The sequence below is a fragment of the Coregonus clupeaformis genome, chromosome 37 (assembly GCF_020615455.1).
Source record: "Coregonus clupeaformis isolate EN_2021a chromosome 37, ASM2061545v1, whole genome shotgun sequence".
Taxonomy (NCBI): Eukaryota; Metazoa; Chordata; class Actinopteri; order Salmoniformes; family Salmonidae; genus Coregonus; species Coregonus clupeaformis.
The window spans coordinates 29771469-29786132 of record NC_059228.1 but is presented as its reverse complement, the minus strand read 5'-3'; the positions used below and the strand labels follow the sequence as shown (position 1 = coordinate 29786132).

At 41.8% G+C, this 14664-nt stretch overlaps 1 protein-coding gene across 2 annotated transcripts in view; it reads right to left on the bottom strand.

The window, feature by feature from the left end:
* Positions 1-2629: 2629 nt before the first annotated feature.
* The window catches only part of LOC121553279 (heat shock 70 kDa protein 12A-like), a 40980-nt gene continuing 28945 nt past the window's right edge, over positions 2630-14664 (bottom strand). The window contains exons 8-12 of one of the 2 annotated variants that reach the window (XM_041866304.2): positions 12197-12283; positions 11242-11346; positions 10705-10963; positions 4669-4772; positions 2630-3837 (exon numbers count right to left, since the gene is read on the bottom strand). In XM_041866304.2, the coding sequence (XP_041722238.2) occupies positions 3206-3837; positions 4669-4772; positions 10705-10963; positions 11242-11346; positions 12197-12283 (1187 nt within the window). In that variant the 3' untranslated portion in view covers positions 2630-3205. The remainder of the gene's footprint in view (positions 3838-4668; positions 4773-10704; positions 10964-11241; positions 11347-12196; positions 12284-14664) is intronic. The other variant, XM_045211606.1, reaches the window with a different exon arrangement.

Below are 14664 nucleotides of genomic sequence, written 5' to 3'. Positions count from 1 at the left end.
GTGTAGGGTTCTCAGAGAGAAACATTGCAGGAAGACCATAAACCTTCAAGTAAGGTTATCATGCATCGTCTGCGCTATATCTTGTAACCAACCACTCAAATTGAGTGCATCTACGAACTGCAGCTATTGTAGGAAACAGAATCAATTCAAATCCAATGTGACCATCAGTTACTAGTGAGTAATACACTACCTCTGTCTGGAATCAAGACTAGAGAAATGCATTGTGTCTATATGGTGAATCGTTTTGACATCTCATTTTATGTCAGGCATTCATTTGTGTAGATTATTGTATGTTGGGCCATAAACTTTTTTTCAGAGTGTAAAGCTATTAATTATATATTTTTATTTCATTGAACAAGGTTATAGATTTTCACAATCTTTAAATATCAAGTTGTTTTTATTGTGTCATTTCCTTCCTTCCATCAATACTTGATTTAGGGGATAATACTTTCAACAGCAGCTTCCAGTAGCTGCAGCCTTGAAACAAATTTCAAATGGAAGCACAGCACAACATTTTTTTATGGTTGTGTTCAATTGTGGTAAGGAACAATACCTTGTAATTGCAAGGTGTTATTACTCTTGTATTACCATTGTTTGGGAGAGAAGGGCAGAGATTTGGAACTGTCACTTTATATTATTTGCAGGTTGGTTGAAGGATAGTGTTGAATTGGCAATTACTGTCGTTAGAAAGAGCCAAGAAAGATTTTCTATCGATCATTTGAATGCAGAATACAGGTTTTTCATAAGCCAAGTGGGACTAATACAAAGATTTTTTAATTCTTTTTTTTTTTTTTTTTTAAACTAAATACAAATTGAGTTACAAAGCAAACAAAATGTTTTGCCCACATGGAAATATCTGTAGCACGTACGCATGAGGCTGCATATGTAGGATCTTAATTTGAGTCAATTTGCTACAGGAGGCAAATAATCCAGCAGCAACAGGAAATGTGAATTATTATGTGGATTATAATTAATGGACATTTTTTGTAGGGGTTGATACATTTTACGTTAGGGCAAATCAAGTCTGAAACTTTAAAGTGGAAATTACAAACTTTAGAAGCCTTTTTAAACCTTGAATACACTACAAGTTTGCATTTCCTGCTGTGCAGAAAAATTCTCATCAACAAAAGTGTGATCAAATTATGATCCTACATCTGTAGTGAAAGAAACATAATTGCTCTTTCATCAGCGTATGACTCTGTAGACTGCTGCTGTGAACCACTAATCTAGCTATGGGTTAGGGAAGTCCTGTGGGAGGGGGTTGGGAGGGGAAATGTTTGTCTTGTCGCTTGTTTCTTGTCCATGTAATCACAAAAAAAAAGAGGATTTGCCCAACCCAAAGAAACTCCATGTTCCATAACAATAACCACTCATGTTTTAAGGGCAAAGGTATTCAAGTTTCTTTTTTCAATCGCTGAGCAACACACAGGCAACGCTCCCTTTCACTTCATTGTCGATGAATATGCCATTCAAATTCTGCCTTGACTCATGCTATGGCTGGTGAGAATAATGAAATAAGGTGTCTGTGTGAAAGCACACACTGTTCTAAAGCTGCTAAAATAACAACGCTAAAAATCTGTACAATATTTAAATACTGTATTTACAGAAATAAACATATTTTCAATTGAATCTTTCCTTTTTAAGGGCCTGCACTTGTACAGAAATCTCCTGAATTAGAAATATTCAAAAAGGAAATGCAGTGGCTTTTTGTCCTCTGTCGTATCATAAGCATAACAAATGAAGCCAACAACAAAGCACATTGCAATGGTTATATTCAAATCAGTTTGCAGCTTCAGCTAGCAGCATTGTCAACTCTGCCACTTTTCACATTCAAGGATTTATATTTTGCTGTGGATCAGCGCAACATGTTAACCAGTGAGGTGGATTTTTACATTGTTTGTGAGAAATTAACGTCGTGACAATCAAGCCTGATGTCTAAACAGGTGGCTGTTAGTCTCTCTATATTTCTAACACATAGAACCATTAAACATATATTGTTGACAGGATAGGAGACTGTCTGATTAAATTTGACCAAACATTTTTAAAGCCAATGCACCAAGTTGGTTTGCGTAAGGTAATATAACTCCTTTTTATGACACTTAGGCCTAACCACAGGAGACGGCAGAGATAAATACAGATTCAAAAGCTATCTTGTTAAGCACGTGTCAAACTCATTCCACAGAGGGCCGAGTGTCTGCGGGATTTCGCTCCACCCTTGTACTTGATTGATTAATTAAGGTCACTAATTAGTAAGGAACTCCCCTCACCTGGTTATCTAGGTCTTAATTGAAAGGAAAAACCAAAAACCTGCAGACACTCTGCACCGTGGAATGAGTTTGACACTCCTGCTGTAACGTTTTACTGTTGAAAACTGATTAAATTGAGTGTTTTTGTTGGAGAACCACTGCCTTCCCTCGTCATCTCAGGTACTCTCCAACCTTGACTTAATAAAACTCTGTTCTGATGAGTAGGTTAAGTATCTGAATGATAATGTATATAACTGCTGTTCATGGAAGCACCAGGGGTTCGGTTTTAAATGTCTTAATTTTAATTTTTGTCATTTTAGCAGACGCTCTTATCCAGAGCGACTTACAGTTAGTGAGTGCATACATGTTTTTATTTTTTTCATACTGGCCCCCCGTGGGAAATGAACCCACAACCCCGCCGTTGCAAGCGCCATGCTCTACCAACTGAGCTACATGGGATTAATAATCATAGGAGTTATGAAAATACGGTCCCATGAGCCAGGGTTGAAGAGGACACTGAGCTTTGTGCAGCATTGTGTCATAGCATGGTGTTGTAACTGTAAGAGGAGTACTACAGTATCCATCTACCATGACCTAAAACAGCACACAACAGATAACACACAATGAACCTGAAACAAGGCTGCATGTATCAGTAGCAATATCTGCAAATCTGTGTAGATCTCTAGAGCAGAGCACATCAATATAGCCTGCATTTAAGACTAGACACAATACATACACAGATGGTATGAAACCTGAGTGCTAGTTTGTTTCTGACCAAGGAGTTAGCTAAAGCAGAAACAAACTAGCACTTATCATGCTACAGGGAATTTGAACAGGCCTAAAGAACAATATACTGCTACAGCATTCTAGCCACTGTCCCCTGGTTCATTGTGTGTGTGCTGTGCTGCTGGAGGTTTCACTTCCTATGACCCTTTGACCCTCTGGTTCTGTCACCCTATTTACTGAGTAAGGAAATCAATGCTAGCCTTGACGGTACGCGAGGTGGCCACGTCCACCGCCATGGCCCGGATCTCCGTGTCCCCGAACTGCATGTGCGTCTGGATCTCACGGCGTGCTGCAGTGCTTTCCGTACCGGTCACATCCAGCCGCAGCGTGCCACACTTCCTCACGCCCGGCTCGCTGATGAAGCCCACGCCCTCCTTCTCCGAGCAGTAGATGTGGATGACGATGACCTGCTGGCTGGGCTTGGCGGGCGTGTAGCTGCGCTTCACCGTCTCGCCCAGGGCCACGGACTGGTCGCAGGCGATGAAGGTGTCGAAGACGTCGGTGCACCAGCGCATGCCGTCCTTCACCAGCATCTTGTCAGGTGGGTGCTTGCCCTCCACATAGCGGTTGAGGACGCCCACACCGTAGGTGAGGGGCGAGCGGCGCACCTTGATGACGCTGGGGTCCAGGCCGAAGAGGACGGCCCCTTTGAGGATGGTGAGGCCCACGTCGTGGGGGATGATGATGCGGCTGCGGCCATGTAGCATGTTCTGCACAGCCTGCTGCAGCAGGGGCGACTCAGCGAAGCCGCCCACCAGAAACAGGAACTTGATGTCACACACCTCCGGCTTATCAAAGAGATCAGCTGAAAGGGAGAGAGTTGTTATTCAACAGGAGTTCTACTCTACAGTATGTGAAGCATTATTAAAATGTCAATTTTCTGCAGGCATTAGCAGATGGCTATGTGTTATTCCATTAGTAACACCATTAAAAACAACAACTTCAACAAACAAGTTGTTTACTCTAGGAATTCAGTAATGTGACCAACTTCTTACTCTGTCCAAAACCACTGCATGCATTATTGAAGTACGTTGGTTTATTTTAGGTGGGAGTACTGGGTAGACTGCTCAATGTACAGTGAGAGGAACCCTTAGGGGTGCAGTGTGCACTCCCCAAATGTCTCTTCTGGGATCTCAACTCCATTGAACTAGGAATGGGGATGGGAATGCTTTCAATTAAGCCTGGGTGGACCGCTCACATACAGTATAGAGATGCATATGATCCAAACTGAAAACAGAATCATGCTTTATTCACCTAGATCAGTTGAGATATGTCTCTTTTTCAAGACAGCAGCAGGGCCAACACCTTAGATTAACATTAGATAGGCTGCAGTATTGCTAAACCCAAGATTTGCGAGTTACAAGGAAACATTGGGAACTTCAGCCATTTTGAATGTAAGTTCAGAAATCTCAGCTCATTAAAATGGATGAGTGACACCCATTTCCACACTGTGTCTATTACTCATCCTGCTTTGACTTTCAGGTTTCAACCCTTGCAGGCAAACACATGGACAGCTTCCTACTGTATAATAGTCACAGACTACATCTCTCAGATACTACTGGTATACTGTACAGTATATGTAGTCCCCCAGTGTGTCAAAAAAATAGGTTTTGTATTAGTAAGAGCTGCTACTCACTGAGGTGCTGAATGATGTGGTCTATTGTGGGCTTGAAGAGGGCATTCATGGCATCAGGGTTCATTCTCAGCATGCCCTGGGAGGACCACTTCACAAAGTCCACACTGCAGAGACAAGAGAGGAGAGATAAGCATGCCATTATTAACCCTGCTCTGATTACCAGTAGATTGGTAGGCTACTGTAAAAGCACTGATACAATGCACTCTGAACCAGACTTCCTTCTCCGTCAGTACAGTATGTGACCTATGATGTCTTTAGGAAACAAAACCTTTTTTTTACAGTCCCCTGAATGGATATAAGGAAATTACTGTGTCTACCACTACGTTTTACCCCTTGTGCTTGGTATATTATCTATATGGAGATTTAACACAGTGAGCTCTCTATGGAATACATTTGTGACCCGTTTCAGGAAGCTAGGCGTATGTCGCACGTCACTACTTCACAGGAGAGGCATTTGAACGTATGTGTCCTTGCTACTGCAGCTTTTTTGAAAAATATGTTAGCCATGGAGAACTGCAAAAGTGTTGCTACTGCTCTCAACAACATTGCTGCCCTGAATTTAGCAGGCACTATCGACAAAGATCAGTGGGAAAAGGTTGTGATGGACTACTTTCTGTACACAGTCAGTGTGAACCGGAGTGACTTGACACAATGGGCCAAACAAGCGTTCATCCATGTATATGGGTAAGAGTCAGATAGTATACGTTTCTAATTTTGTCAGAAAGTCATTTTAATTGGAAGTTAAAGCATACTGTTAGCTAGCTAGTGAACGTTAGCTTGCTGGCTCGCTGTGTAGTAATATTATTTGTATCTCAGAAAGCCATTTGCATTGCTAGTTATAGCCTAATGTTATCTAGCTAGTTGGTTAGCTTTAGCTACCTGCAGATTCATACCACAGCATTTCATGCATGGTGGCTAGCTATCACAATCCGTTTGTACTGTATGGTGTGGATTATGGTTCATTGTTTAGCTAGCTAGCTAGCTAGCTAGCTACGTGTCTAAACAAAAGACTACACTCCGCCAGATGATTACATTACCTATTAAGTTAGCCAGGTGTATCTAGGGGTGATTACGGCCATCTATTGTATTTAATGAACATGTGTACATGTCTAGACTATAGTGACCCATCCACTTAGCTAGATGCGGCTGGGAGGTGGTTATATAATTTATTTCACATGACGCATCAATTTAGACAGTCTATTTTTGATATTGCTACTATGCAAGTAACCATTTCACTGTACTGTTTACACATTTTACATTTTACATATTTAGCAGACGCTCTTATCCAGAGCGACTTACAGGAGCAATTAGGGTTAAGTGCCTTGCTTAAGGGCACATCGAAGGGATTTTTCACCTAGTCGGCTGGGGGACCAGCGACCTTTCGGTTACTGGCACAACGCTCTTACCCACTAAGCTACCTGCCGCCACTAAGCTACCTGCCTACACCTTCTGTATCCTGTGCATGTGACAAATACACTTGTCTTTACCAGAGATGGTAATGTGAAGAACAACATGACCTGCACCAAAGTCAGATTAGGATATAGGCCAAGGACTAGATAGTGTATTTTTACTACTACTTTTTGCTATTACTTTCACCACTTTTAGTCTTGAAATCTTTGGTTGTTTACTACACTACCTTACTTACTCTGTTTAGCACATGGCCTCACATGTGATCCTTAAAGAGATGGGTGGGGCTAAGGCTTAAGAGGGTGTGAACGATGATGAATGGGTGTAGACAAAGGGTCATTTTCTCAAAAGTGGGGTTACAAGTTTATCAACATACAAAGCATTACATTTACATTTACATTTAAGTCATTTAGCAGACGCTCTTATCCAGAATTACTTTCCCATTGTTCCTCAAATGCACTGTATGATATACCATGTTGTAGCTCTGAGTCTATACTTTCATCCAATGTAAAAAATATATATATACAGTGGGGAGAACAAGTATTTGATACACTGCCGATTTTGCAGGTTTTCCTACTTACAAAGCATGTAGAGGTCTGTAATTTTTATCATAGGTACACTTCAACTGTGAGAGACGGAATCTAAAACAAAAATCCAGAAAATCACATTGTATGATTTTTAAGTAATTCATTTGCATTTTATTGCATTACATATGTATTTGATACATCAGAAAAGCAGAACTTAATATTTGGTACAGAAACCTTTGTTTGCAATTACAGAGATCCTACGTTTCCTGTAGGTCTTGACCAGGTTTGCACACACTGCAGCAGGGATTTTGGCCCACTCCTCCATACAGACCTTCTCCAGATCCTTCAGGTTTCGGGGCTGTCTCTGGGCAATACAGACTTTCAGCTCCCTCCAAAGATTTTCTATTGGGTTCAGGTCTGGAGACAGGCTAGGCCACTCCAGGACCTTGAGATGCTTCTTACGGAGCCACTCCTTGCGGAGCCACTCCTTAGTTGCCCTGGCTGTGTGTTTCGGGTCATTGTCATGCTGGAAGACCCAGCCACGACCCATCTTCAATGCTCTTACTGAGGGAAGGAGGTTGTTGGCCAAGATCTCGCGATACATGGCCCCATCCATCCTCCCCTCAATACGGTGCAGTCGTCCTGTCCCCTTTTCAGAAAAACATCCCCAAAGAATGATGTTTCCACCTCCATGCTTTACGGTTGGGATGGTGTTCTTGGGGTTGTACTCATCCTTCTTCTTCCTCCAAACACGGCGAGTGGAGTTTAGACCAAAAAGCTATATTTTTGTCTCATCAGACCACATGACCTTCTCCCATTCCTCCTCTGGATCATCCAGATGGTCATTGGCAAACTTCAGACGGGCCTGGACATGCGCTGGCTTGAGCAGGGAGACCTTGCATGCACTGCAGGATTTTTATCCATGACGGCGTAGTGTGTTACTAATGGTTTTCTTTGAGATTGTGGTCCCAGCTCTCTTCAGGTCATTTACCAGGTCCTGCCGTGTAGTTCTGGGCTGATCCCTCACCTTCCTCATGATCATTGATGCCCCACGAGGTGAGATCTTGCATGGAGCCCCAGACCGAGGGTGATTGACCGTCATCTTGAACTTCTTCCATTTTCTAATAATTGCGCCAACAGTTGTTGCCTTCTCACCAAGCTGCTTGCCTATTGTCCTGTAGCCCATCCCAGCCTTGTGCAGGTCTACAATTTTATCCCTGATGTCCTTACACAGCTCTCTGGTCTTGGCCATTGTGGAGAGGTTGGAGTCTGTTTGATTGAGTGTGTAGACAGGTGTCTTTTATACAGGTAACGAGTTCAAACAGGTGCAGTTAATACAGGTAATGAGTGGAGAACAGGAGGGCTTCTTAAAGAAAAACTAACAGGTCTGTGAGAGCCGGAATTCTTACTGGTTGGTAGGTGATCAAATACTTATGTCATGCAATAAAATGAATGCAAATGATTTACTTAAAAATCATACAATGTGATTTTCTTGATTTTTTTAGATTCCATCTCTCACAGTTGAAGTGTACCTATGATAAAAAATTACAGACCTGTACATGCTTTGTAAGTAGGAAAACCTGCAAAATCGGCAGTGTATCAAATACTTGTTCTCCCCACTGTATATTAAAATGTTGCTACATTAGACTGAATTGAGTTGGTGGGTTGCCTTTATGTCTGTAGGAGAACAATGGATAAGTGGTGTCTGTCTCCATGCAGTAGCTCACGTGAGTTTCTTTCATGAGACCAGTGTTTTCCTATATGTACTCCTTCCCCTCACTCTGCTCTTATTGTAACATATCTTATAGGAGTGTATAGAATCCATCTGGTATCGTTTGAGTATTCTCCAAGGTGTTTGTGAGTGCGTGTGCTTGCCACACACTATTTTACACAAAGGCTTTTTCAGCAGAGTGAGACAGACTAAATTATTTACAGTTATGACTGAGTCAGAGGACCCACAGGACTGCTGGAGGCTCAGGTTTTTGGGAATCTGAATGTCTTTAAGGGTCCCATGAGTTTAATATGGGATGAAAATATGTATGCATGCAAGAAATGACTGTTAACACCCAGACCACAGGGTGGTATCAAAGTTAGACAATAGTCTAGTGTATGTACAATACACTAGACTGGTGTAATTAGCTGACTAAGTATTCTCACTCAGGTTCATTCAGTTCAAATTACTTCAGCCAAGACAAGTCTGAAATGCTTTCTTTCTGCCTACACACAGTAGTATGTAATTAATGTTTGGTGCAGTATTGTGCACTTGAATTCACAAAAAATGACTGAATAACATTAAAATAAAGCTTGCTTATATAAAGACCCTGTCTCACTTTGATACCACCCTCTAGTCTGACTGTTAACAGTAAGGTCTTGCATGTGTATTGAGACGCCTGCTGTCTCTTAATGAGCTGACTGTAAGGTGGTGGAGGGGGAAAGGTGGTGAATTCTAAATTCCCTGGTATATAATGGATAATATATGGTCATATGTCGCAAGTTGGTCATTAAATGTTTGGTTAAAGGAATTGAAATCTGTGCAGAGGAAGCTTGTGTGTATTCACATGGATACATACACCAAGTAAACATACACTGAGTGTACAAAACATAACTTCCTAATAGTTCGCCCTTGAATGTTTTGGTACCTACTGGAGAGCTCTTCTTTGTCGACAGCCATTCAGCATCGTTCACACCCTCTTAAGATTTACCCCCATCCATCTCTTTAAGGTTCACATGTGAGGCTATGTACTAAACAAAAAAAGATTTCAAGTCTAAAGGCTGGTTTATATTACGGGTGTAAATGTAATCTGTACTCTTTCTCTGAGGAGTAGGGTTGATCCGAGCGTTCTGACTAACAACAGCAGTCAAGCACCCAAGCTAACTGGCTATAGTTGGCTAGCTTGCTAGTTACTTCCAGACACAAATGAGAGAACAGCTCACTCTGACCATTTTACTCGCCCTAGCAGAGCTGATTAGGCTGTTTTTATGTTATCCAGAGCGTTGGTGACTGCAACTGTGCTGCTGGAAAAAATGTCAAAACGCTTTTTTGCTAACGTTTACTGACACCGGCCATGCTTGTACGTGTGTTGAGCGTTCGTAAATATGTCAGTTATTCTGCCCTTTGGCACACTCTTAGAGAGTGCTCTGAAATCGGCGTAGATAGCCAGAGAGAATTTACCAGCTACGTCTATTGACAGTTGTCGCAGTGACATCATAAACATTCTATTGAAATAGTTACTTGCATTGTGGAGTCTTTTTTTTAGACATGTAGCTAGCTAAACAATGAACCAAAATCCCGACTCATAACGTTACTACCCTACATGAATCTGCAGGTAGCTAACCAACCAGGTGCAATGTTAGCTAGCTAACATTAGGCTATAACTACCAATGCAAATGGCTCTGAGATACTAATAATATTACTACACAGATCATACACATAACGTTAGCTAGCTAGCCAGCCAGCTAACAGTACACTTTAACTTGAAATGAAAATGACTTTCTGACAAAATTAGAAACGTGTAATATTTGAACATGTAAAAATAAAATAAAGTTTATGTTCAAATGGCGCTCCTGTGAAGTAGTGACGCGCTATATACGCCTAGTTTCCAAAACGATGCACACAGGAAACTGTTGAGCCTGAAAAACCTAGCAGTGTTGCAGATCTTGACACGCTCATACCGGTGCGCCTGGCACCTACTACCATACCCTGTTCAAAGGCACTTAAATATTTTGTCTTGCCCATTCACCCTCTGAATGGCACACATACACAATCCATGTCTCAATTGTCTCAAGGCTTAAAAATCATTTTACCTGTCTCCTCCCCTTCATCTACACTGATTGAAGTGGATTTAGCAGGTGACATCAATAAGGGATTGTAGCTTTTACCTGGATTCACCTGGTCAGTCTATGTCATGGAAAGAGCAGGTGTTCCTATTTTTTGTACACTCAGTGTATATTACATCTGACAGCTAGGACATACTTATTCAGACACATGTTTGGGTAATTGTGTAATCACTCAATAGGGAGTTGATTGAGCTCTAGAATTTCAGTGTATGCTGTATCCTGTACCAATCCTCTAACCCTTCTCCCCAATCATACACACACTCACTTGCTCTTGCGCAGGGCGTGTTCCACACTGTGACCTCTAAACTTCTTGTAGTAGTCAATGAAGGAGAAGGGCAGGTTGATGTTCAGGGGGTTGGTCCTGTCCGGGGCCGCTGCCCGTTTCCTGGACTCAAACGCGATCATCAGATCCACCCAGGCAGCCGGCCGCTTAATCTTAAACTGGTCGATGAAGTCGGGCCCGAAGATCTTACACAGGAGCTTCTCAAACTCATAGTCAATACCAATGGAGCCATAAGGACCGCCTGAGGAGGAGAAAATTAGTGTCGGTCAATAACAGCTCAAATGACTCAAGAGTCCATAGAACTCATAGAGGTGGTTGCATGGACCCTGATTAAGCCTACTGCTAGACTTCTGCTATGAAAGTGTTTTTTAGTCTAGGAGTCCAAGCATCAACCCCACAATGTAATATAACAGCCAGAATAATGTGATTGTTGTTGTATTGAGGACACTGCTTAGATCCATCTCAGTGTAACATGCATACAGCGAGAGCTGCTATATGAGCATTGAGAAGTCTCTGTACCTGAGGCCTTATAGAGCTCCTTGAGATGTCCCTCAGGGAGCTGTATCTGATGGACCGTGAGGTCAACCGTTCCGCCACCACAGTCAACCACCACATAGCGGTCACCTGGCAACATGGAGAGAAACGTCATTGGAGGACAAGGGGCAGAAGACTATAGCGGTAGCCAATAGCGCCTCTGAAGCATGACTTCTGACATTTTCCTCTAAAAGCAGCTTCTGTTTTTGGGACACACTCAGAGGATGTTGAACACGAGTAGTCATGATACCGTCACGCCCTAAAATCCCAAGTGGGTACTGGCGACCTGGTACAGTGTAGCTACTATAACACTGGGACAACAGGGGCATGGAGGAGGGAGATAGAGGAGAAACCAATTGCTATACTGGATTTCAGTCCTTTCATACAGTAGATAACCTATACTATCACCATGCCCACACTGTCACAGTGGTCAGTAATCACCATGTGATCATGTAAACCAGTGGTTCCCAACTTTTATCGCTTACTGTACCACCAACTGAATTTTGCTCTGCCTGGAGTACCCCTGAAGTACCCCCTCATGTGCATTTTACCAGTAAGCCTATGGTCTCATAAGTCTTCTCAAGTAACCCCTGTGGATAGGCCAAGTACCCACAGGGGTCATAGTACCCCTGGTTGGGAACCACTGATGTAAACAACCATATGATCACTGACATGTCAACATCCAGCCAAACCTACAGGAAGCATTTGATTAGTAGAGAAATGTAATCGATTAGACTGTAAAAGCATGAGGTTATTAGCAAAAACAAGATATTAAGTAGAGTAGATCCTCCCACTCAATAAGCATGTTGTTGTTTTTTAGGGTTGTGAATAACCAGCACGATGCATGATCAGCAGTATAAGAAACAGCAAGAGCAAATAATGTAGAGAGAGGAAGGAGGGAGAGAGAAACAGAAGTGTAAAAGAGAGAAAAAGACTCTACCTTCTTCCAGCTCCGACCAAAGCTCCCCTATGACATTTTCCACCAAAAAGGTGCGGCTCTGCCGTTTGCTTCGGACATGCTCCTTGGCTGGTTATTGACAGAAAGAGAATGGCCGAGTGTGAGAAGGATGAAAGCGCTTTGGTGAAGCTGTGTGGGTCATACAATGTAAGTCAAGCGACAGGATGGTAGGGCTATATGATGTCTAGGAGTGAAGTCAGCGATAGAACTCTAGAACTGTCTATATGGCTTAATCACAGGTACCCATCTCAGAGAAACTGTGTTGACAGTTTCTAGTGTTTTAGTTTATGTATTCATATTGAAACTGTGCTTTATCATTATATTCGCTGATGAAATGTTCTTCCTACATAGGGAAAAAAACGTGTTAGCTGCAAAGGGATGAGAGAACACTGGCCAAGTAAAGGACATTCTACACTCAATGTTCAAAACTGGAGAATGCTCTTATGATCAGTACTTATGGGCTAATGATGGGATTAATCACATATGGACCTTGAAATCACTGGTTGAAAACAGGAAGAGACAGTAGTAGTAGCATGATCACAGCGATCAAGATGTCAGAAGGACATTTCCTCCAACAGGGGAAGGAGGAATTTCCTACTCCTATTAGTTCTCAGGAAGGCGTGAGAGTGGGGTCTATCTATCTCACCATTACCTCTTCCATCAACATGTCAAAACACAGACAACAAAATGAAGGAATAACCTTCCAGGAACGCTGTGAGAATGTTGTGAGTTAGCGATGGTGGAAGCTACTCGAGTAGAGGAGCGACCATTATGGGAAAGTTAATGTAAGGAGGAAACAGCAGCAGCTGGACAGAGAGTACACTTCTCTTCCAACACAAAAATACCTAAATTGGAAAAGAGTTGTAACATCCTGTTGGAAACCCCAGCATTAGACTTGGGGATATTGACTTGTGCCCTGTTCTTTTTTTCAAACCTCTCTCTGACCTCTGCATTGCTACTGGAGGCAAGGCGGTAAGCCTACACACAATCTGACTATTCATCACAGGGTTTATTTCAAACCAACTAAATATTCCATAAGTATTATTAGTAGAAGATATATCCGTTGGATGGTGCTACATTGTCCTCGCTAGTTCTGAAATCCTGTATATAGCCTTGGGACACTTTGAGCACCATTTTGGACAATAAACTAAGCATTTTACAGGAATGTAGAGATATAGGAAAAATACAAACTCTGCTAGTCTTAAAGTATGTGGTCATAATCATAGACCTAAGCTGACCAGACACAGCCTAAAACAGGCCATTAGAGAGTCTATAAAGGAAAAACATAGGAACACATCTGCTCCAAAGAGACACCAATAGCCTTCAGCCTTGTTACAGCATGCGGTTAGAGCATTGTAAACCATGACGGAGGCAATGAACATTCCATCAATGCAATGACCATCATCCAAGATCGGTAAGGCAACAAGTGTCCAATTACAGATTGAATACTGTTTTCATATTGTTGCAGTGAGTATTCAGAATCAACAATAATAGTCTATACAGTACAGTATATCATCTCTCATCTCAGTTCTTATTAAAGACAGTATACCATGTGCACTGTTGTCCTACAGGGTTCCCTCTACTGAATGTGTGGGCGAATCATATTGAATTCAAACTAAAGCTACAGTACTACTATAACAAGTGAATCCCATTCAGGAAATAATATGTTTGACAGATGGTATAAATTATATGTTTGACAGATGGTATAAATTATATGTTTGACATAAAATACTTGTCATTCAAGGACTGGAGCCTATAGTTTTGAATTGACACCTTGGATAAATGTCAGCCTCTCACCAAGGTCACAGACACCTGGAAGAATGGATTCAATCAGGGGCGTCATGAACCCCAAAAATCTGAGGGGGCACAAAGTACATGAGGATGGCTGGGGGTGGTCCAGAGGGAGGCCCACCGTACTAAAGTTGGAGAATTTTGCATTTTTCAAACACTTGAAACTGCTTTTTACTGCAATCTAGATCCATAATCATTATGCTTAATTCTATAACAGAAATATGTTTATTTTTCTGCATATCTAAGCATACCTCTTGAGCTGTCTGTATCCTCCTGACTGGTGGTTATTTTTTTAAAGGAAATATGCTTCTCTGCATCTCTGCTAAAATCTGGGTAAATGATTGAAAGGAATGTGAGTCTTATTCAGTACATTTCGTAATTGCTTGCTTTTCTAAAGTCTACCAACCTTGCCAGCTAAGACTTGATTGATAGCCTGAAATGTAGTAGTTATGAGGTTGAGAGATTGGGAATTTATCCGGGCTAGCTAAAGCCAACTTCATAACATTTCTAGGTGGCTAGTAGTATTACAGAGAATAAAAAAAGGAGAAGAAAAAAATTGTTACAATTATTTTTCATTTTTCAACACGACAAATCTGAAGGGGCACGTGCCCCTGTGCCCCCTATGGGCATGATTCCTCTGGATTCAATCCATGTTCCAT